This window comes from Sciurus carolinensis, chromosome 13, assembly GCF_902686445.1.
Source record: "Sciurus carolinensis chromosome 13, mSciCar1.2, whole genome shotgun sequence".
Taxonomy (NCBI): Eukaryota; Metazoa; Chordata; class Mammalia; order Rodentia; family Sciuridae; genus Sciurus; species Sciurus carolinensis.
In genome coordinates, this window is record NC_062225.1 from 5,987,220 (window position 1) to 6,009,296 (window position 22,077).

Below are 22,077 nucleotides of genomic sequence, written 5' to 3' on the forward strand. Positions count from 1 at the left end.
GAGTGCTCTACCACTGAGCCACAACCCCAGTCCTTTATATTTTTTATTTAGAGACAAGGTCTCACCGAGTTGCTTAGGACCTTGCTAGGTTGCTGAGGCTCACTCACACTGGCAGTCCTCCTGCCTCAGCCTCCTGAGCCCAGGGGATCAACACATCTCATTCACATATGTGTTAGCGAAGGGACTGATCAAGTCTTCTGTCTGTCTTTCACCAACTTGCCTCTTTGGCATCTTCTATATTTTGGATTCAAGTCCTTCATCAGATATATTCTGCAATATTTTCCCAGTCTCTGACTTGGCTTGATTTCTAGTGCCTTTTTAAAACCAGAAGTTTCTATTTTTTCCCCTTTTTTTATCTTTATTTTTACAGACTACATTTTGATCCATTGTACCCAAATGGGGTACAACTTTTCATTTCTATGGTTGTGCATGATGTAGATTCAGACCATTTGTGTAATCGTACATGTACATAGGGTAATACTGTCTGTCTCAGTCCACTGTCTTTCTTTCCCCCACCCCTCCCACCCCATTTCCCTCTATACCATCCAAAGTTCCTCCATTCTTCTCTTATCCCCCTACCACCCCCTAGAAGTTTCTATTTTTTAAAAAAAATATATTTTTTAGTTGTAGAGGTACATAATATCTTTACTTATTTATTTTTAATGTGTGGTGCTGAGGATCAAACCCAGGGCCTCACACATGTAAGGCAAGCGCTCTGCCACTGAGCCACAGCCCCAGCCCCAGAAGTTTCTAATATTGATTTCAATTTGTGGATCATCTTTCCTTTTATGGCTCATACCTTATACGGCCTAAGGAATACTTGCCTTGGACCATGACCCAAGATCGTGAAGACGGTCTCCGGTGTTGCATTCCATAAGTTTAGCTCCTTCGTGTAGGTTGATGATGATCTAATTCGACTTCATTTTTGCATTTGGTTATATCTCCCAGTAGGCACTCTTTACTGAAAAAGCTGTTCATTCTCATATTGCCTCCTGTGTTGAAGATCCATCAACCATAGACTGTGGTCTCTCTAGAATTTCATTGATTTATGTGTTGATCCTTAGGCCGATTTAACACTGTCTTTTTAAAAGACATTTTTTAGTAGATGGACACAATACCTTTATTTATTTTTAGTTTTTTGTGGGTGGGCACTGGACTACTGAGTCACATCCCCAGCCCTATTTTGTATCTTATTTAGAGAAGTGTCTCACTGAGTTGCTTAGGGCCTTGCTTTTTCTGAGGCTGGCTTTGAACTCACAATCCTCCTGCCTCAGCCTCCTGAGCCCTGGGATTATAGGCATGTGCGACCACGCCCAGCCTTTTCATTTTCTTCTTGGTATCTTTTGCAGTGCGGATATTTTAAATTTGAATCAAAGTCAATTTATTTTTAATGGTGTCTAAAAACTCTTTACCAGGCCCAAGATTACAAAACTTTTCTATTTTTCTTTTTAATAGTTTTAGTTTTTACATTTAGCTCTATGATTCACTTTGTTCTCTTTTTTTTCCTGTGATTCATCTTAAATTAATCTCTGTGTGGACACTGGATTGTTCAAGCCCCATTTGTTAAAAAGACAACCCTTTCCCTATGTGAGTTTTCTTAAATTGTATCTTAAAATACTTATTCAGTCCCACTGTTTGTTTTCCTACGCCCAGGGCCCCACTTTTGGGTTGCACTGTTCTCCTTGGTTTTCTCCTGTCTGTCATTTTCCCCCTGATCTTTTTTTGACTCCTTCCTTCCATCTTATTTTGGTCACTTTCCTGATTTCCTCCCTCACTTCTGTGCCCCTCGCTGAACGTCTCCAGGGCTGCTCTCCCCGGGGCTGCTGCTTCTGTTGTCTCCTCTTCTCTGGGGTTTTGGGTTTTTTCTTCCACCCGTTCTCTGTGTTCCGCAGGCTCACATCTCCTCCTCTGCGTCCTGCTCGTATTTGTGCGTCACCTCCTTGGATCTGCCCCTCTCCGCTGCCCCCCAGGCGCCTGCTGCTGCCCCTCACCCCTCAGGGCTGCCGTGTGGCCATGGTGGCTTTTGGCAGCCCTTCCATGCACTTGGAGTCTGCAGATTCTGCCTTTCTCCTTGTTTACTGGAGACGAAGTTATTTTCCTTCTCCGTGTTGCTCTTGTAAGCTCTCCAAGAACCGAGGAGGGAAATTGCCATCTTGTCTCCCGTGCTCCTCCTGAGAACCCAGCCTTCTTGGGTCTCTGCCTGTTGTCATTCTGAGGATTCACTCGGTACCAGAGGCTGAAACCAGGGTCTTCCAATGAGTCTGGAAAATCCCAAGATCGTTTCTCCTTGTGAATTTCCTCTTCTCCTTCAGGCTTGTTTCCTTCTAGAACTCATTCTAGGGAGCTTTCCATCTGTCCTCTGTGTTTTTAAATGTTTCTTATACATTTTCCATCTGGTGGGCTCTCTGGGCTACATTCTGGATACTTCTGGATCTTATGGAGAGGTGTTAGGTAAGCATTCTGCTTAACATAGCCGGCAGCTCCCGGCACACACACACCTTATTCTCCATGGCATTTACCACCGTTCCACACACCATGTTAGGCATACTGATTTTCTTTTTTAACATTTTTTTTCCTCCAAGGGTGCTTTACCACTGAGCTACATCCCCAGCCCTGTTTACTTTTTGTTTTGAGTCAGAGTCTCCCTAAATTGCTGAGGCTATCCTCCAACTTGGGATCCTCCTGCCTCAGCCTCCGGAGCCACTGGGATTACAGGCGTGTGCCACCATGGCCGCTGCTCATTGGTCTCTCCGTGTGATGGGTTCACAGATTGAGGTGGCGTTGGGTGTGCTGTAGCTCACTTGCTGTCCTTGCTGTGTAGCCCGTGACCTAGGGGATTGCTGGGTTGTGGAGCAGGCATGTGCGTTCCGAACTGCTCCTTTTCTTGGAATTTTGTGGGAGTTCTTTGAGGTCTGTCTAAAGTTCCCTTCTCTGGAGTAGATTTTCCTTTGACTCCTGTTACCTGGGCCACTGCCCACCAGGGGCCACTTTGATTTCTTTGCTTTACAGTCATCCACCTTCTCAGGCAGTGTGGTCGCAGAGCCCCCACCTGGGCTAGTGACCTTGGGGCAGATTTTCTTCCCCTCAGCCCGGAGCCACAGTGAAGGCGGCAGTAGTCTGGCTGTCCCCTGCTGTGTGCCGGCACCCTCCCTGCACTGGGGCCTTGAGGATGGGGGTTTGGGAGCACCTGCTCTGTCTACCAGACCTGCTTACATAGCACCACCGCCTGGATGACTTAAAACTATAGAAATGTGCTGGGTGCCGAGGTGCGCACCTGTGATCCCAGTGGCTGGGGAGGCTGAGGCAGGAGGATCCCAAACTGGAGGCCCCCCTCAATAACATACAGAGTGATGCCCTAAGCAATTTAGGGAGAACCTGTAGCCAAAAAACAAGAACAAAAACAAAACAAACAAACAAACAAAAAACACCAGGCTGGGGACGTGGCTCAGAGGTTAAGGGCCTCTGGGTTCAATCCCTGATGCCAGAAAAACAAAACCGTACAGAAATGTATTCTCTCACTGGCCGGAGGATGCGAGAGTGAATCAGGGCCGCTCTGGCTGCTCCCGAGGGCTCTGCGGACTCCTGCGCGTCCCCGGCCTCTCTCCTAGCTTTGTGGCAGGCAGTGATCCTGGGGGACCCCTTTCCCTTCGCTGCCTTGGTCCTCCCTGGCGTCCTCCGCCCCCTCCCTGCCTCCCTTCCTGTGAGAACAGGGCGCTCGCGCGGCCTGGGCGGCACCCGCGCTTCCGCTGCCCGGCCCCATCCTGGGGTGCTGGGGTCGGGGCTTCCCGAATCTACCCCGAGCGCGGGGATCCTGCTCGACCCCACCGTGGGCAGCCGCGCCTTCTCTCCTGCCCCCGCGCCCCTCAGCGCACACGCGCACAAGGCCCCCAGACTTGCCAGAGATTCACAGGAGAAAAGTCGGCTTTGGCTTCTGCTCGCCTCGCAGGCTTTTTTTTTTTTTTTTTTAATATTGTGAATTTATTTTTCTGCTCCTTTTAGATATACATGGCAGTAGAAGGTATTGTGGCATGTTATACATGCGTGGCGTGTGACTTATTCTAACTGGGATCCCATTCTTGTGGCTGTACATGATGTACACTGGTCTGTGTGTTCATATGTGAAAGTTCTGTCCCCATCATTCTCCTGTCTTTCCTGTTCCCAGCCCCTCCCTTCCCTTCATTCCCCTTTGTCTGATCCAGTGAACTTCTATTCTCCCCCACCAGCTTTTTGTAAGTTAGCATCTGCGTATCAGGGACAACATTGAGTCTTTGGTTTTGGGGGATTGGCTTATTTCACTTAGCACAATATTCTCTAGTTCTATTCATTTACTGGCAAATGCCATAATTTCATTCTTCTTTATGGCTGAATAATATTCCATTGTGTATATATACCACATTTTCTGTATCCATTCATCTGTTGGAGGGCACATATTGGTTTCATAACTTAGCTATTGGCCTCACAGGCTTTTTAAAAATCTTTTGCTGCTGGGTACAGTGGCGCATGCCCGTAATCCCAGCAACTCAGGAGGCTGAGGCAGGAAGATTTCAAGTTTGAGGCCGGGCTAAGCAACTTAGTGAGACCCTGTCTCTAAATAAAAAATAGAAAAGAAGGGGGATGTGGCTCAGTGGTAGAGCACCCCTGGGTTTAATCCCCAATGTCACAAACTCATAAGCAAAAAAACCCTCAGCCTTTTGGCTTCCGTGGGTTTCCTCCTCTGAGACCAAGGCTACAGTGCCTTTCACAAAACGAATTCTTCACATCCTTCCAGCTTCCCCTCTTCATCTGGAACATTCCGGGGAACTCAGACCCCTCTCTCCACCACAGCCCTCTGCCCAGGCGGGTCCCCGGCTGCTCAGCCTCACAGGGCCCTGGCAGGGAGCCCCACCTCCAGGCTGCCCCACGGGCCTCGGGTCAGAAGCCTGCACTGTGCTCAGCTGCTTCCAGCGGCTGACCTGGGCTTCTGCACCTGTAAACCAGGGACCAAGTGTCCCAAGCACCATGAAGGCTGGGCAGGGGCCAGCCACATCCCTCACGGGTGCACAGACCACTGGAGGGTCTACTTAGCGCAGTGAGCAATGAGGTGGCCCAGGGGAGGTCCGCCGAGGGGACAGTGACAGGGACGCCCAGGGTTCCTCCGACACTCCCTCCCACTGCCGTCTAGGGAGCACCTACCATTACGTGCCCTGGTACGACACCAAGCCCATGGTGGCGGTGACCTCCAACTGGGAGGACGTGGGCTTCCGCCTGAGCTGCCTCAACGCCCTCCAGGTCGTCCGGGACCGCCTGGTGAGTGGCAGGGAGCACCAGGCAGGGAGGGAGCCTCAGGAACCTGCCCGTGTCCTGGGACTGCGGGTCACGCGCTCACCTGGACGTTCCCACCGTGGAGACCAGGGTGCCAGATGCAGTGCCAGGCACCCAAGAGGCACAGACGAACTCACTGCCCTGGTCCCCACCATCTGGGGAGATGGGATGTGCACAGGGTCACTGTGCTGTGCCACCAGGGCTGCCGTGGAGATCCAGGCGCCCAGAGGTTTAGGGCCAAAGGGATGGGGGATGGACGAGTCAGAAGAGGTATTTACAAAGGAGGTGACAACTGTGGGTCTTGAGGACTGTGTAGGAGTTTGTGAGGTGGCGTGCCAGTGTTCGAAGTTGCAGAGGAATGGGGCATGAAAATGAAGCCAGAGAAGCTGGGAAGGGTCAGATCATAGAGGGTCTTACGTAGCTGTCAAGGAGTACAGATCTCAGGATACCCACACCGGGTGCCTCCAGATGAGGGCTCAGGGTCCAGGATCTGCACTGCTTTCCGGTTCGGATGGGGCCTCCCTGCCACCCAATCTGTCGGGTAGCAGGAACAGGGCCGAGGAGGATCTCCTGGTATTTCAAGGGCCTGGGATAGCCTTGGATGGATGTCACTGGGTTCCACGTCAGCGCCCATCCGCCCTGCAGCCTGTCCCTGGTGAGCTCCATGATGAGACCAGCTCTCTCCCGTTCCCTCTTGCTGGCAGAAAGCCAACCTGGACGCCCTGAAGTCCATCCGGAACCCGAGGGACCCAGATTTGCTGTTCCAGTGGCAGAAGCTGCTGAGGGAGCTGGCAGAGGACTGCAAGTAGGCTCCGGGCGCCCGGGGGCGGGGCTCCAGGAGGGGCGGGGCTCAACCAGGGGTGGGGCTCCAGAAGGGGCGGGGCCCCAGGGGCGGGGCTCAGCCACACCCCTGCCCCACCTCCAGACCTGTGAGTTCCGCTCTCATCTCTGCTGGGCTTGAACCCTGATCTCTTCTCCCCTCCCATCCACACTCCCCAGAAAATGGCCCTGGCCTCCCCACACAGCCTGGTCACTGCTGTCCCAACTCCCAAGGCTGATGCTCCCACCCAACCAGTCCAGACGAGCCCACAGCATCCACGCCACATCCCTCCCACTGCTCCTTCCTCCGGCCTCTGCCTGTTCTGGAGACTCACGGGAGAGGCTCTCCCAGCCTCTGCCCCAGGGTCTGGTTGGCCCCTGTCTCAGGGCCAGCCTCCCTCCCCAGGGGAGGCCGTGGGCACCGGCCTGTCACACTGCAGACGCTGGTGGATGGGCCGGCCCACAGGGAGCAGGCTGGGGTTCCTGCCAGGCCAGCGGCAGACACAGACCTGGAGGTTGGGGAAGGCTCGCTGGCCCGCAGCAGACCAGAGGCCGTGACTTAGGGAGTGTGAGAGAGGCCCAGCGCCTGCTGCCCTGTCCTGGCCACAGGAACCCTCTGCCCTGCGTGAAGGATCATCCCAAAGCCACCAACCTGGACAGGCAGAAATGGCAGGTCCGCAACCTGCTCCTCCAAGAACTGGCCCAAAAGGCTGAGAAAGCCGAGCCCAGGGACATGGTGGCCACAGTGGAGGACTGGCTTCGCCGCCTGGACGTGGTGCTCCCGGAGGTGGGCGCGGGCACGCAGACCTCTGGGCGCAGGGCTGAGAGCTGCCACGGGTCCTGACGCCCTCCCGCCCTGGCAGCCCCAGGTGAGCCTCCCGGACGTGATGATCTGGCTGATGGCCAAGGAGCAGCGCGTGGCCTTCGCCCGGGTGCCCGCCCACACCGTTCTGTTCTCCCAGGCAGGGGCCCTGCACTCAGGCCAGTTCTGCGGGAAGATCCAGAACCTCCTCCTGGAGGTGGGCAGCGGGTCCTTGGAGGGCCGGGGCCCAGGGCGTGGCCCCACTTCCTCTCCCTGACCCTGCATCCGGGAGGGACCTGGGCCCAGACATGGGAGCCATGCCCGTCCACGTCCCCATGAATGTGCCCCACGCCCGTCTCCTCTGTCACTGTCACGGTCACCATCTGGTCTAGTTTCTTGTCATCTCCCTGGACCGTGATGGGGTGACCTCCAAAATGTTCTGTGCCTAACAGGCTTAGGCAATGGCCCCTCGGTTGAGAGGCAAAGTATAAACAAAGCTGTCCACCCGCCGAGCCCCTCCCAGCCCTGGTGACAGCCTTGTCCCCTTTGGAAGGCGGGTGGACTCTCAGAGCTATCTGGCTCCCCATGGCCTCCCAGAGAGTGGACAACCTCCCCACTGGCCCAGCCACCTCTGGCCATGTCCACCTCTCAGCAGATGGGCCGCACTGGGCTTTCCCTGGCCAGACCTGCCTGCCCTCTGCCCTTCTGGTTGTCCTGCACGGCCCCTCCCGAGGGAGTCCTCCTCATTCCCCAAGAACCCCTGAGACTTGGATCTGCAGCTTGCTGGCTTGTGTGACCTGGGCCCGCTCCTGACTGTCCAGACCTCGGTCTGCCCCTCTGTAGAGCGGGTCTGGTGTAGCCTTGCCTGCCTGGCACTGAGCACCGTGCTGGCCTGTGCCAAGCATGCCCCAGATAATATCACCAGTGTCACCACGATCATGGCTTCAGTGGGACCTTCCCGGGCTCCCGAGGCAGCATCTCCCATGTCCCCACCCTGCTTCCTGCTAGGTGTGAGGTCACAGGGTGTGACCACTGGCATGTGGCCTCCCAGTCTGGAGGGAAGGACACTCAATTTTTTTTCGTTTTGGCCTCACTGGGGATGGAAGCCAGGACCCTGATCCAGGGGCAGAGGGAAGGGACAGGGGTAGCCCATTCTGAGTGTGTGCACCCCCTGCCACACCCCTGGGGCGGGGGCTGGCACCTGCTGGGATTGACCTGCCTCTGGCTCAGTACCCAGAGGGTGAAGGACCCAAGAACACAGTCCCGGGCTACCTCCGGGTGTGCATGTGGCTCGGCAATGTCACCGACAGCAAGGATCTGCAGCTGCTGCATCAGGGGGACATCGTGGTGTACGCAGAGACGGTGAGCAACGGCCAGGCACAACAGAAAGGCTGGCAGGCGGGCTGGAGGGGACCAGGCCTGGGGTGAGGGGTCTGGGCTCCAGCCGGAGGTTCAGGACGGGAGGGCGGCAGGCTGCAGTGGTCCAGCCCAGACGGAGGGACTCCTGCTGACCAGCTCTGAGATGGAGAGAGGAGCAGAGACTGAAGCATCTCCTACACTGCCCCCTCGGGGACCCAGGGGACAGGCCCTGGTGACGAAAGCAGGACCTGGCCATGCCCTCCCTGGTGGAGGTTGACTGGCCATGGCGTGAGGGGTGAACAAGGCTGTCACTTGTATGGGGCCTCTCTGTCCCCAGCAGGGCAACCGAGGACCCTGCAGACCCCAGCTGGGCCCTAGATTGGTGGTCCTGAGTGGGGGAGGCCTGGAGCAGAGAGGAGGAGGACAGGAGGCATCTGCCCACCCAACCATCAGTCTGGGGGGTGTGGTGGCAGGGTGAGCAGCCAGCCAGAGGCCAGGAGGTGGCCTTTGCTCCCCAGGGTAGGACATGGCTCAGGAACCTTGTCTGGCAGCAGAAGGAAAGTAAGATTCAAATATCAGGCTCTCAGTGGGCCTCACTTGTGGTCTGAGTTGCCGTGCAGTTAAGCCCGTCGTGACGTGGTCGGCCTCCGCATCTGCGGGTTCACCGACAGGGGTGGAGACGGACTTAGGCTTGCGATGGCTGCATCTGTGAGGAACAAGTACAGATTGTGTTTTCCTTCTTGTCATTATTCCCCCCAAAATGCAGTATAACACTTTCAAGTTGTAATAGTATGGAAAGTCATCCGGACAGGGTCCACGGTAACGGAGGTTTGCCTGGGTCGTAGGCGAACACAGGCCATTTAACTTAAGGGACTCGAGCATCTGAGATGGGAGGGGGTCTTGGAACCAGTTTCCTGAGGACATGGAGGGACAGCAGTGTCTCTGTCTAACCAGATCTGGGGAGGGCGTGGCGATGCCGAGATGGGGAGGAGATTCAGGGGGAGGTGCGGGAACTGGAGGAGAGGGCTCAGAGGCAGCACGGGGCGCGTGGGCTGGGTTGCCCTGGTCTGCAGTGACCAGGGAGGGGGCGGGTCACAGCTGAGGGGCCAGCTCAAACTCAGGCGTCACCCACTCTACGGGCTGGTGTGGCCTGCGCCTCAGTCTCCTCATCTGAATGATGGGGGTGAGGCCCTTTCTTGTCTGGCTACCACATTTCCAGGGTGTGGGGGCCCAGGGCGGGGCCTGACCCCCCAGGACTGCATGCTGGAGTTGGGGTAGGTCCTGACCGGGCTTCTGCTCCCACAGTATGAGAATGAGGCCAAGTACAAAGACCAGTGGGGACTACAGGGGCTGAACCGCTGTCCCAACTTCTCTGATGTCACGGGACGCAAGGCCCTGCCCAAGACGGATTTCAGGGAACCCCCGGGGTGGCATTGGCAGGACAACTGGATAGTGGAACCACAGAAGAGGTGAGGAAGGGGCCAGGCCCGGGCCAGGGCACAGACGCTCCCTGTTGGTGGCAGTCCAGAGAGGTGGGCACTCTGCCGGGGCAGATGATCCTGCCTGTCACCTGATCCTTCCTTGCCAAGTGGGCGGGGAGGCACCAGGGCAGCCCTTGGCCAGCGGAGGATGACTTGGGGACCCGCCGGCTCAGGGAGCTGTGGAACCTGGGGTCTCGCTGCCCCCAGGCTGCTCCTGGACGTAGACATCAACAAGAGCCAGGTGCTGGAGGAGGTGTACGAGAACCAGGAGCGCGATGCCACCGGCGCCTGGGTGCCCGCCGCCGTCCCCAACACCGACGTGGTGAGCGGGGCCAGAGCCGCCTTGGGGGTGGATGGCAGCCAGCCGGGAGCCTGGGAAGCAGGCACGTCCCAGTGGAAGGAGCCGAGTCTGTCCCCTGCTCCCTCCACGCTGGGGGACCCCGTGAGCTGCAGGCACCCTCCCCTGGCCTGGCGGAGGGGGTCGTGCCCTGGTGCAGGCCAGAGACTTTAAGTACCACGTGGAAGCAGCGCAGGCAGGCAACCGCTCGCCTCCAGGCCCCGTGGAAGGCGTGCTCACCCCGACGGGGAGAGTCCCAGGCTGCCGGAACCCACGCTGGTCCACAGAACGTTCCGCGCGAGGGGAGTGTGCTGTACCCACTCTGTTCCCGTGGGGCTCAAGCCCTGGGAAAGCGAGGTTGAGGAACAGAATAGGAATCTGAGTGGAAGGAGCCCGTTGGCCGCTGGCCACCCTGTGGTGGCCTAAGTCACTAAGTCACTGATGCATATTGAGGGACTGCTGGGGTGGCAGCGGCTGGAGCAAGCTCTGCTGGGTCCGGGGCGGGAGGCCATGGCAGGTCTGTGGGACCCCTCCCTCACTCCACTGTCCCTACAGAATGGACACCCTGTGGAGGCCCCCGAGAATGTGAGGTGCCCCAAAGGTTGGCACTTTAGAAAGGACTGGATCGTGGAGCTCAACCGCGCGGTGGACAGCGAGGGTCAGTTCTCTGGTTGGGGCTGAGGTCACGAAGGCCTGGGGACCCCGAATCACCACAGCCACCCAGAACCATCCTGGGCGGCCTCGGGTCTCTGTTTCTTCTGGCAGCCTGAGTGGCCAAGCTCTTGAGGGGGCTGGGCCTGGATTCCCGGGGTGCCCAACCTCTAGGGTCCCCCAACCTCTAGTGTTAAGGTGGTGCGGGTTGTGCGTGCCTCCTAAGGCCAGCCGGATGAGGTGTGGCGCTGTCTGCGAATGTGAAACCGAATTCACCAGGGTAGCTCCAGGCAGGAGCCCCGGCTGGGAGTCTCTGGCTAGGGCTCCGGATGCAAGTTCGGCTGCTTCCAGCTGCGGGGCCTTCTGGGAGTCTCCTTCCTCATCTGTAGGACAGGCAGCTGTGCCCAGGTGTCCCGGACGCGAGGGACACCCCACCCCTTTACCTGTCCACTAGTGCCCGTCTCCCAGGCCTGCCCAAGCTTCCTACCCCTGGGACACAGCGGTCACGGTGCTGTCCTGCAGGCTGGGAGTACGGAGTGGGGATCCCGCCCTCGGGCCTGCCCCAGGTCTGGAGCTCCGTGGAGAAGACCTACCACTCGCGCCGGCGGCGACACTGGGTGCGCGTGCGCTTCCGGGACCACGGGGAGCTGGGCCTTGAGGAAGAGACCCTCTCCTTCCTGCAGCTGGTGAGAGGCCACGGGGCAGGGCCCTGGGGGGCACAGGCAGGGCACCTTGGGCAGCGGGGGAGCATGCACAACTCACGCTCCTCCCCGAAACAGGAGCAGGCCAAGGAGAGAGAGGGCTGGGAGTACGGCACCTTCGGCTCCAAGTTCCACCTGAACCCGCACCCCCAGAGCCGCTTCCGCCGCCGCTGCTGGCACCGCAGGCTGGCCCCCAACAAGGACAGGGGCATCGCGCCCATATTCCTCCTGGAGGGATCCCTGGTAGAGCCTCCAGGGACAGGGTGGCGCCTGCCTGCTGCCACAGGAGCAGGGCCCCAGCTGGCCCAGGCTCGGGAGGGTGGCGCCTGTCGGGGAGGGGCCAGGGACGCACCTAGAGCCTCAGGGGTGGCCGTCCCGGGCACAGATCCTGGACCTGCAAGCACACCCCAAGAAAGAAGAGGATCCCAAGGCGTGGACGTGGCGTACTCTGAAGGACACCTGGAGGCCCCAGCCTGAGGACACCCGGCAGCCCAACATGCCCTTCATCTACTGCATCCTCAACAGTGAGCCCTGGACAGGAGGGCCAGCACCGGAGGGCGGGGGTGGCAGGAGGCAGAGGGCAACCATGGGGACCCTGGGGCCGTGACGGATGTGGCTCCTCTTTACCCAGAGCCCCACTACTACCAGCTTTTCTGCTACATCTACCAGGCTCGGAATTCAATGTCCAACCAGATCCTGACATTCCAGGGTAGGAGAGTCCCTTGTCATTCAGCTTTTGTCCCCAGCCTCCCCGGGGCGGGATGGGGGGAGGTGTGCTGGCAACGTGGTCACCCGACAGCATAAGGAATCCAACAGAAGAACGTGACAAAAATGCAGACTCCTCCCAAGAACCTCTTTCTCTAGTTTTGGGGAAAAGATCCCAGACGAAGACTCCAAGGCGGGGCTGAGGGATCGGAAGCGGGAGTTGAGGAGGCGTCACCCAGGGGTGACTGCCTCGTGAGACCTGGTAGAGGACGGAGGAGACGTGAAGGGGAGAGAGGGTGACACACTGGGAACCACAGGTCACTTGTGGTTGGACAGAAGGGGGGGTGGGGAGACAGCCCTGCGTGGGAGAAGCCTGTCCGCAGTCCTGGGAGGAAGACCCACTGAGAGGGAACTCAGTGGCACTGTTCACAGGCACCAGGGAGCAGGTGGCAGGGCTCCAAGGATGTCCACGGGCCTCACCACCCACATCCCAGGGACCACTGGTTGCTGCCGTGTAGGGGCTGAGGTGTGGCGCGTCCTCCCAGCACACTCCAGAGGGGCCCCTGCCCTCACCTCTGGGCAGCCCCAGCTTCACCATGGTGGGCGTGAAGCACAAGTGGCCGGAACCAAGTCTTCCCAGCCTCTGGGTTTTTGCGACATCACTCTGCAGCTTACACCAAGGCACCCTGCTGGGCAGTGGGCAGGAGCATTGGCTGCCTGGCCTGGTTCTACGAGGAGAGCAGAGACCGACTTGGCAATTCCTGCCCTGCTCGCCCCTCCAGGGCCCTTCATTCGGGTGGTCTTCCTGAACCACAGCCAGTGCACCCAGGTCCTGGTGAACTCTGCAGCCCCCACCTGGGCCCAGACGCTCATCTTCCAGCACCTCCTGCTGTACGAGAACCCCCAGGACACCAAAGAGAACCCCCCGCTTGTGGCGTTGGAACTGTGGCAGCGCGACCCCTGGGTACGGGCAGGGGCTGGGAGGAGGACCATAGGCTTGTTGAGGGGTTTAGAGGAGGGCATTCAGAACCTGCCCCAGCGAGGCTGGGCGTGCAGCCAGCACCAGGTAAACGGGAATGTCTGTCCTGGTCCTCGCCGGAAGCCCTGCCCAGGAGCTGGGCCTGCCTCCACACTTCACGCACTTCCCCTCCCCTCCAGGGAAAGGAGATCTTATGGGGACGAAGCATGTGGCCCCCTGTGGTCTGTCTGGACCTCCAAGACTGGATCCTGCCGCCCCTGAGGTGGCACCCATTTGTAAAAGAGTTGGGAGAAGAAGAGGGTGAGATCTTGGCATCCTGTGAGCTGATCCTGGAGACCGAGGTACTGGGAGACGGAGGCCTGGCTGTCCCTCCATGATCTGCCCCAGCCACCGATTTCCGCAGCCAGGGGGGCCCACCTCTACCCCTCACGAAAGGCTGGGGCCTGGGAACCAGAACAATGGCTTGGTGACGGCAGCCTGTCCCCTAACTGCCCTCCAGTCCAACTCCGTGGGGTCTGGGCTTCTCGGCTGAGCTGCTGAGCCAGGCGCAGGGGCAGCAGGAGCAGCCGCAGGTCCCACTCTCTGCTCTCCCGCGTCTGCTCTCCAGAAGCTGAAAGAGAAGCATCTGCCAATCTTAAGTGTTCCCTGGAAGAACGGGATCTACATGCTGCCCAAGAGCATCCAGCCCACGCTAAAGAAGATGGCCATTGAGGTGTGTGGGGTGGGGGACAGCATTGCCCGAGCACATGCAGCACCCTGTCGCTCTCAGCTCTGCCCTCCTGACCACCTGCTCAGAGCTTGGAACCCAAGATGACACCCCCTGGGGGATGGAGGAAGACAGAGAAGTGAGCAGAGTCTCGGACAGAACACTGTAAATCACTTTCATGCCAGACTGGCGGGTGGTGACAGGCAGTGACGTTCATGTTTGAGCCTCCAGAGGAGGAAATCGAGGTTCTGAGGGAACACAGTCCATGCACAGGGATAGGAACTAAATGACAGAGCCATAGCTTAGGCCCAGCCCTGCCTGGCTCCAAATGCCAGGATGTCCCTTTGCAAGTAGCCTGGAGGGCCCAGCATTGCAACGTGGAGGCCCTGCCATCAATTTGGCAAAGAGCAAAGGGTGGTCCATTCCTCCAGGGGCTGGAGGCTTCTCCAGGGTCAGGCCCCTTCCCTGGGCCCAAGGAGGCCCTCACCAAGAAAGGTATGCAGACTTCCTGGGTGCCCAGTGTCAGCTGAGAGAGGAAACACAGGGTGCCGTGGAGTTCTCTGGGATACAGGGCAGCCGTGAGTTGAATGGCCTGAGAGGACCCTGAGACATTGGGTACAAGCACAGTCCCTCACAGGACAGGGAGACCTTGGGCGCCTGCAGCCTGGGTTCTCCACATGACCTCATTCCCTGGCCCCGCATACACCCTGCCACACTGTCCTTCCCAAGGCCCCTCCCTGCAACCAGGACCCCCTTACAGAGGCACCGCCCCACCCTGACCTGCCCTCTTCGGTTCTAGCAGATTCTGGCCTGGGGCCTTCGCAACATGAAGAAGGTGCACTACCCGAAGCTCCTGGTGGAATTTGGGGAGCAGTCCCTGAGCACAGAGCCCATCAGTGACTTCCAGAGCAACCCCAACTTCCTGGAGTCGGTCCTCTTCCTCACGGTGGTAAGAGGCCCTGGGGCGACTGGCGCAGCCTCCTCGTGGAGGGGCCTCACCCTCACTCTGCCCTTGGGTTGCAGTTGATGCCTACGGAGGCGGTCTACGCGCTGCCCCTCGTGGTGAAGGTGGTGGACTCAAAGGACTTTGGCCAGCAGAAGGTGGTGGGTCAGGCCAACATCAATGTCCTCCAGCCCTACTTCTGTGACCCTTGGGTTCAGGGCTACATACCCCCACAGGTTCCAAGTATGTCCCTTACTGGGAGCCCCTTTGGGAGGTGTCCTGGGAGGCTCCTGGGCTGGTGTCCTCCTCAGCCTCTCCCCTGAGGCTCGCCACCGCCTTCTCTCTGCAGCGCTGTCTGAGAAGAAGCAACACGATGTGAGAAGAGGCCCGAGGCCCCCTCCCCCACCTCTTAGGGGCCAACCCTGTCCCTGAGGAGGCGGTTGAGGAAATCCTGGCATCTGTGCCCCAGTGTGGGGAGCCTAGCGGCCACTGCTAAGACCATGATCCTCCGCCGGGACTGGCTTTAGATGCCTGGACTGGCTTTAGACGCCGAGACCCTGGCCCCTGAGGAGCTGCAGCAGAGCTGCTGGGGAAGGTCCCGGGCACAGGGATTTAGTCCCAAGAGCCTCCCCACACGAGTGGCACATGGGAGTCTGGGGTGTCTCTTCCGAAGCAGATTCCCACTCCCCGGGCTGGGGGCTGGGCAGTTCTGCAGTTCTGAGCCCCTTAGAACCCAGGTCACTGCCCTGGACTGGGAAGACTGAGAACCAGGCCCGGGTCTCAACTATGTGACGTGCGGGGCGGGGGAGCCAGGCAGCCAACCCCAGCCACGACCCCTCTCCTCTCAGGAGTCAGAGCCCCGTGGCTCCGGCTGCCGACCTCACCCTGTCCACCCTCTTCCTTTTCAGTTCCTCTGGTTTCTCTGCGAAAAGTTCTGGTTCAAGTCCAGCAAAGCTGAGGTGAAGTAGGCCCAGCCGCAGGGAATAAGGACCATCCCTGGCAGCTGAGGGGGCTGGGGGCTCACCCGGCCGAGGCCAGCGCGACCCTCTCCCTCCCAGGATGAGTATGAGCACGAGGTGGACTGGTGGAGCAAGTTCTTCTGGGCCACGGGCGACAATCAAAGGGCCCTGAAGTACAAGTACAAGGAGTACCACACCATAAAGGTTTGGAGGGCCAGGGAAGGGGCGCCTCCCACAGGGAGGGCAGCAGACCTAGCTTGCGTCCTGTGGGGACCGGCAGTGGAGTTTCTGCATTGTCCCCTCGCCCCCCTGGCTCCTCTGACGGGCGGACCCTTGGGGGAAGCCCTGGGAGCTGGTGGTCTTTCCATCCCCCGAGCCGGGGGTGCTCTGCTCCCACGCAGGTGTACGACTGTGAGCTGGAGGCCGTGCCAGACTTCCAAGGCCTGCAGGACTTCTGCGAGACCTTCAGTCTCTACCAGGAGCAGCCCAAGGCGGACAGCCCTGTGGTGGGCGAGTTCAAGGTGTGTGGCTCCAGCTCCTTGTGCTCCTTCTGTCCCTAGAAGACTGACGAAAGCCCTGCTCTGTGTGCTCATGGAGAGGACCAGGCCGGCAGGTCCTGGGAGTGGAGAGCAGAGAGTAGCCTCCACAGAGACTCGGGGAGGCCTGACCTCAGAGGGGAGAGCAAGGGTCATCTCACATCCAGCTCTGGCCTATGCTGCTGTCCCAAGGCCACGGAGCCTTGGACAACCAGTGCAAAGCTGACGGGGTGGAGGCGGGTGGAATGAGTGTTGGCATCGCCAGAAACTGGGACTGCACCTCCGCACTGTGGTTCCTTTGCCCAACACCGCCAACACCCTGGCGCCTGGGGAAGACCTCTGCTACGCCTGCCTCTGTCCTCTCAGCCTCTGTCCCTGCCACCCTCTGCTCAGCCCTCCCTCTGCTGAACTTGGACTGACCAGCACTGCCAGGCTGGGTCCCCAGTACCTCCCCTTCCCCAGGGCCTTTTCCGCATCTACCCCTTCCCTGAGAATCCAGAGGGCCAGGAGCCCCCCCGCCAGTTCTTGATTTTGCCCGAGAGAGACGACTTCCCTCAGCTGTGCATGGTGCGGGTGTACGTGGTGCGGGCCCTCAACCTGCAGCCCCAGGACTACAACGGCCTGGTGAGCACGCCCTGCCCGGGCCGGCCGCTGGAGCTCCTGGGGCTGCTGATACCCACAGGCCCCATGTGACACAAGGGGCCCCACGCCCACTCTCCCTGACCAACCTGATGAACTCCCCCATTTGCTCTCCTTTCCCTGCTTATATCTGACCCCCAGTGTGACCCTTATGTGATCCTGAAACTGGGGAAGACAAAGCTTGGCAGCCGAGACGCCTATCTCCCCAAAACTCTGGATCCTGTCTTTGGCTCGTGAGCTGCCCCTCCACCGACCCCAGCTCTACCCGCTCCACACCATGCTGGGGGTGGATGCCAGCAGACACCCTGGCCTTCCTTCCCAGCCACCAAGTTCCCTCCAAGAACAGGGCCTCAGGCACGGGGGGTGGGGCACTCCACAGGTAGAGACGACAGACGCAGGGGCAGGTGGCTTTGCCCTCTCTTGCTTCTGCCTGGGAGGGAGCTCAGGCCTCAGAATGTATACCCAGTGATGACCGTGGTAGGGCTATTCGCAGACCATCTCGCTCTGCTCTCCACACTCACCATGAATGAGGAAAGGGATGGAGAAGGGGGGCCCCCAGGGCACAGCGAGTGTGGAGCACAGCCTCTGCAGTCTCAGCGTCCTCACCTCCAGGGTTTTTGAGCTGACCTGTAACATCCCTCTGGAGAAGGACCTGGAAATCCAGCTCTTTGACTTTGACCTATTTTCACCTGATGATGAGATCGGAAGCACAGTCATCGACTTGGAAAACCGACTCCTGTCTGGTTTCGGAGCTTGTTGTGGGCTCTCCAAATCCTACTTTGTGTGAGAATGGGCTTGTCCAGGGAATGGGGACTGGGATGAGCCCACAGTTCCCTGGGGAGGGGCTGGGAGCCAGGCTGGATCTGTCCTGTCTCCACATTTCTATCACTGGTGTCCTGCAGCACAAAGCAGCAGGCGGGGGAAGAGGTGGGAAGAACCAGGCCCAGCTCCCCACTGGTTCCTCACGTAACCACACAGGTCAGGGCCCTTTAGATGGCGCGACCAGGTACGCCCGAGCTACCTCCTGGAGCGCTACACCAAGCGGAAAGGGCAGCCTCCACCTGTGTTCGACCTGGAGGAAGACTCTGTCTTATACAACGGGGAGGAAATCAGCCTGCACACCTTTGGTGAGACACTCAGCACACCACCAGAGCACAGATGCTGGCCCCTTAAACCAGGGAGGCTCCAGATGGAGGGGACCAGGGGAGGACCAGGAGCTTTGCCGAGACGGAGGGCAGCCCACCCTCCTCCCTTGTCTCCTGTAGAAGGCAACCTGGCCTCCACCCAGGCTGGGCGGGAGGGTGCCTAGGAGGTAGGAGGACCAACAACCCCACGATCCCCGCCCTCCCCTCCAGAGACCGAGCCCCCTATTGTCCATGGTTTGGGGCCCAAGAAGGAACGCCTTGCGCTATACATCCTGAACACCCTGGGCCTGGTGCCTGAGCACGTGGAGACTCGCACATTGTACAGTAAAAGCCAGCCAGGCATTGACCAGGTACAAGACTGGAGGGCCCCCCACCTCCCGTTGGATGGGCTGGAGCAGGAGTGGGGTGCCCACCCACCAGGACAGCGCCCACCACGAGAGGCAAGGACGGGACATTTGGGTATGTGCAGGCACAGGAGACAAGCGTGTTTTGCACATGGCATTTGAGAAGTTTGAGTGATGTCACTTAGAGAATTTCAGAAGTGGGAAGTTGTCTACAAGAAATGGAGGCCACACATCTGTGGCAAGAAATGCTAGGGAGCCCTACCAGCCAGCACCCCACAGCCCAGACTCCAGAGGGGTGGGGAGCGGACGCCTCACAGCAGAGTAGACATTACAACCTTGGTTCTGACTGTTAATGCAGGCTGCTCGCTCCGTGGCAAGGAACCCCAAACAGTGGGACACAGATCCCCAAGGGCACCCTAATTATCCTTCACCCTCCAGCCACCAAAATGGTTCAGCTAATTCTCAAATCTCTCAAACTGAGGCTACAGTCTAGATAAAGTCCTCTGCTGAGCGTTTTTGTAACCATTCTCATTAAACCTGTTTTCTCAAGTGGATCGACTTCCAAAGAACAAAATCAGGCAAGGGGGTTTGGAAGACGGGCACAGTGCTCCCTTTCCAAGGCTGGCGTGGCCCTTTCACTGCTGGTTTTCTTACCGTTTTTCCTCCCTCGTCATTTCCTGAAACCTCTGGGCTTCGTGGCCAGCTTCATTCATGTCTTAGGCTGTGGTCGCGTTAACAGAAAATGACCGGCTCCAGCTGCCAGCTTATTCTTACTCAGGGTCACTGTGCTGCTTAAAAAAAATGAAGGCTTGGGCTCGGGCTAGGGCTCAGTGTTGGAGCACTTGCCTGGCACATGTGAGGCACTGGGCTTGATCCTCAGCACCACATAAAAATAAATCAATAAAATAAAGGTATTGTGTCCCTCTACAACTAAGAAAAAAATTAAAAAAAAAAAAAAAAAAAAGTGAAGGCTCGACCCCAGTGTGGGCCCTGTCCTCAGGTCACCAGCACGCTCTGCTGAGGGTTCAACCCTCAGGATCTGACCTGAGTGAAGTCCTGGGCCACACCGTTGGCCTTGGAGACATCATGCCCCACCTCACTGCACACTTCCCCAGCCAAAACGGAAAGGTCACCTGCCACCTCAAAGGAACTTCTATGCCACAATCCCCTGGGGTCAGCAGTCCCAACCAGAATCCACCCCGGCTCTAGGGAAAGCTGCAAATATGGGTGGACATCTTCCCCAAGAAGCTGGGGGCACCCGGGCCACCAGTCGACATCAACCCCAGGAAGCCTAAACGGTGAGTGACAGCCCAGGTCCCAACTGGGGTGCCTGGTATCATGATCCTGAGTGGCAGGAACTCTTCTTTTGGGAAGAGAGGAAGCTCCACTGGTGCTTTCTACCCAAGTTCCCCAACCTGGGCAAGAGTATGCGGGCAGCCTCCAGGCCTTTCCTCCTCCAAGGCTGGGGCTGGGGCTGTCTCAGCAAAGCCTCAGAGCACGGTGGCTGCAGGTATGAGCTGCGCTGCATTATCTGGAAAACGGCCCAAGTGGACCTGGTGCACGAGACCTTCAGTAGAGAGAGGATGAGCGACATCTACGTCAAAGGGTGAGGTGGAGGAAGAGGCCTCTGGCAGAGCCAGGCCCCAGTGGTCACCCTGCCTGGGCCTCCTAATCTTGAGGGGGACACCTCCCCACTACCCCCTGGCCTGGCGGGAATGGGGACCACACCCATGAGCCCCAGATGAAAGGACTCTGGCCCCAGGTGGCTGTTCGGGCTGGAGAAGGACATGCAGAAGACAGACATCCATTACCACTCCCTGACTGGGGAGGGCAACTTCAACTGGCGCTTCATCTTTCTGATGGACTACCTGGCAGCGGAGTGTGTGTGCGTCCAGAGCCAGAAGGTGAGAGGCCAGCAGCGGGAGGAGGGGTCAGCCCAGGCCGGGAGCTCCCCCACCCAGAGACTGGAAGTTGTGACGGGAGCCCGTCCTCGGGTGGAGACCCTTCCTTGATAGCCCGTCCCTGCAGTGTACGGGCTAGTAAGGTTCCAAGGGGAACATCGAGAAGGCAGACTGGGGGACGTGCTCTTCGGAATCTTCCAGGATTACATATGGAGCCTGGACCCCACATCCATGAAGTTCCCAGCCCGGCTAATCATCCAGATCTGGGACAATGACATCTTCTCTAGTGAAGGCTTCCTAGGTGAGGTCCTGGCATAGGGCTTATGACCACAGGTCAGGGAGGGCCTGCTTGCTGATGGCGTTTCTCTGGGCTCAGGGGTCCTGGAGCTGGACTTGACCGACATGCCCTTCCCAGCCCGGCACGCCAATCAATGTACCCTCAAGATGATGGACACCGATTCCAAGCAGACCCCCTTCACCCAGTACAAGCGCTTCTCGCTCTTTAAGAAGAAGGTTGTAACAGGATGGTGGCCTTGCCAGGTTCACAGTGGCGACAAGTGGCGCTTGTCGGTAGGAACTGGGGAAGGTGTCTCTTGAATGGGACTGCTCTGCCACAAGGCCTGGCTCCAACAGACTTTGGGGACCTTGGCTAAATCCTTTTCCTCTCTGAACGCTGGGGTATGGTCCTAAAACCACCTTGCTCCCTGTCTTCCGCCTCCCTCCCCGGTGGTGCTCCCAGGGCAAAGTGAAGATGACTCTGGAGATCCTGACAGACAAGGAGGCCCTCATCAGGCCGGCCGGCAGAGGCCAGTCGGAGCCCAACCAGTACCCCAAACTGCACCCTCCTCCGTAAGGGCCCGTCTCCTCGGTTTGTGTGTGGCAGTGAATGAGCCTCCCAGTAGGAGGGGTAGTTTCTTCCTGTACTACAGCTGTTAAAAGCAGGAGAATGGGTTTGGGTGTGGGGGACACGCCCTCCCTCAAAAGAAAGCTCTGGGTTCTGGACACTGACCTGAAGCTTCCTCTTTGCCCTCTGTTCTTGGGCCCCTCCCCATCCTGGACAGACGTGCTGGCGGTTCTTTAATGTGGCTGAGGTCACCTATTAAAAACTTCTGCTTCGCTTGCTGTAAACGCTACCGATTCAAGATCGTAGGCCTCGTGGTCCTGTCGATAGTGGCGTACATGCTGTTCAAATTCATCTATGCAGCTCCAGTGAGTGGCGAGGGCGGGGACGGGGACAAGGGCACTGGTTGCTCTTGGGAAGACTCTGCCCAGTATGCCTCTGGGTCGCCCTTTCAGGCTAATTCTGCTGTCTGTCTTCTCTAGAGCTATTTGGCCATGACCTGGATCAAACCTGAACTTCGGATGGGACCTCCCATTAAAGTAGTCAATGTCATGAATCCACAAAACCAAAACAAGCCTCCCAACTCTGCTGCCTAGGATCTGATTCTACAGCTTTAACAGATCATGAGCTGAAACCCCTCCCTGGACCCAAGAATCACCTGAGTGTTATCCTTCCAGAACTTCCAGCTCCACAAGACTAATTTGCCCACATGGGCCTGGCTCTTCTCCTCCCTGCCGCCAGCCTTTCCCTCCGGCTTCCTACCAGGTCCTTGTTTCTGTCTTCCAGGACATATACAAGGAGCTAAGCGTACTCTGGCTATTGTGCTCAGAAACCACTTCCAACAAGGGGAGCAGAGTTGTAATTTTCCACTGAAATAAACAAGTTTTATAAGGCGAGTCACCTTATAATTTGGGGGTTGAAGACAACA

At 58.2% G+C, this 22,077-nt stretch overlaps 1 protein-coding gene across 1 annotated transcript in view; it reads left to right on the plus strand.

Moving 5' to 3' along the window:
* Fer1l5 (fer-1 like family member 5) overlaps positions 1–21,745 on the plus strand; it is a 48,785-nt gene extending 27,040 nt beyond the window's left edge. Inside the window, exons 20-53 of the mRNA XM_047523067.1 lie at positions 5,162–5,286; positions 6,006–6,106; positions 6,730–6,907; positions 6,984–7,139; positions 8,153–8,284; positions 9,587–9,750; positions 9,970–10,084; positions 10,655–10,757; positions 11,273–11,451; positions 11,542–11,694; positions 11,837–11,975; positions 12,083–12,160; positions 12,939–13,120; positions 13,315–13,476; positions 13,743–13,847; positions 14,644–14,790; positions 14,865–15,027; positions 15,134–15,159; positions 15,693–15,743; positions 15,843–15,947; positions 16,145–16,264; positions 16,742–16,903; positions 17,060–17,151; positions 17,531–17,701; positions 17,897–18,045; positions 18,274–18,413; positions 19,617–19,705; positions 19,918–20,013; positions 20,170–20,311; positions 20,510–20,609; positions 20,685–20,878; positions 21,048–21,157; positions 21,370–21,517; positions 21,632–21,745. Coding sequence (XP_047379023.1) covers positions 5,162–5,286; positions 6,006–6,106; positions 6,730–6,907; positions 6,984–7,139; positions 8,153–8,284; positions 9,587–9,750; positions 9,970–10,084; positions 10,655–10,757; positions 11,273–11,451; positions 11,542–11,694; positions 11,837–11,975; positions 12,083–12,160; positions 12,939–13,120; positions 13,315–13,476; positions 13,743–13,847; positions 14,644–14,790; positions 14,865–15,027; positions 15,134–15,159; positions 15,693–15,743; positions 15,843–15,947; positions 16,145–16,264; positions 16,742–16,903; positions 17,060–17,151; positions 17,531–17,701; positions 17,897–18,045; positions 18,274–18,413; positions 19,617–19,705; positions 19,918–20,013; positions 20,170–20,311; positions 20,510–20,609; positions 20,685–20,878; positions 21,048–21,157; positions 21,370–21,517; positions 21,632–21,745 — 4,391 coding nt within the window. The remainder of the gene's footprint in view (positions 1–5,161; positions 5,287–6,005; positions 6,107–6,729; positions 6,908–6,983; positions 7,140–8,152; positions 8,285–9,586; positions 9,751–9,969; positions 10,085–10,654; positions 10,758–11,272; positions 11,452–11,541; positions 11,695–11,836; positions 11,976–12,082; positions 12,161–12,938; positions 13,121–13,314; positions 13,477–13,742; positions 13,848–14,643; positions 14,791–14,864; positions 15,028–15,133; positions 15,160–15,692; positions 15,744–15,842; positions 15,948–16,144; positions 16,265–16,741; positions 16,904–17,059; positions 17,152–17,530; positions 17,702–17,896; positions 18,046–18,273; positions 18,414–19,616; positions 19,706–19,917; positions 20,014–20,169; positions 20,312–20,509; positions 20,610–20,684; positions 20,879–21,047; positions 21,158–21,369; positions 21,518–21,631) is intronic.
* The last annotated feature ends 332 nt before the right edge of the window (positions 21,746–22,077 follow it).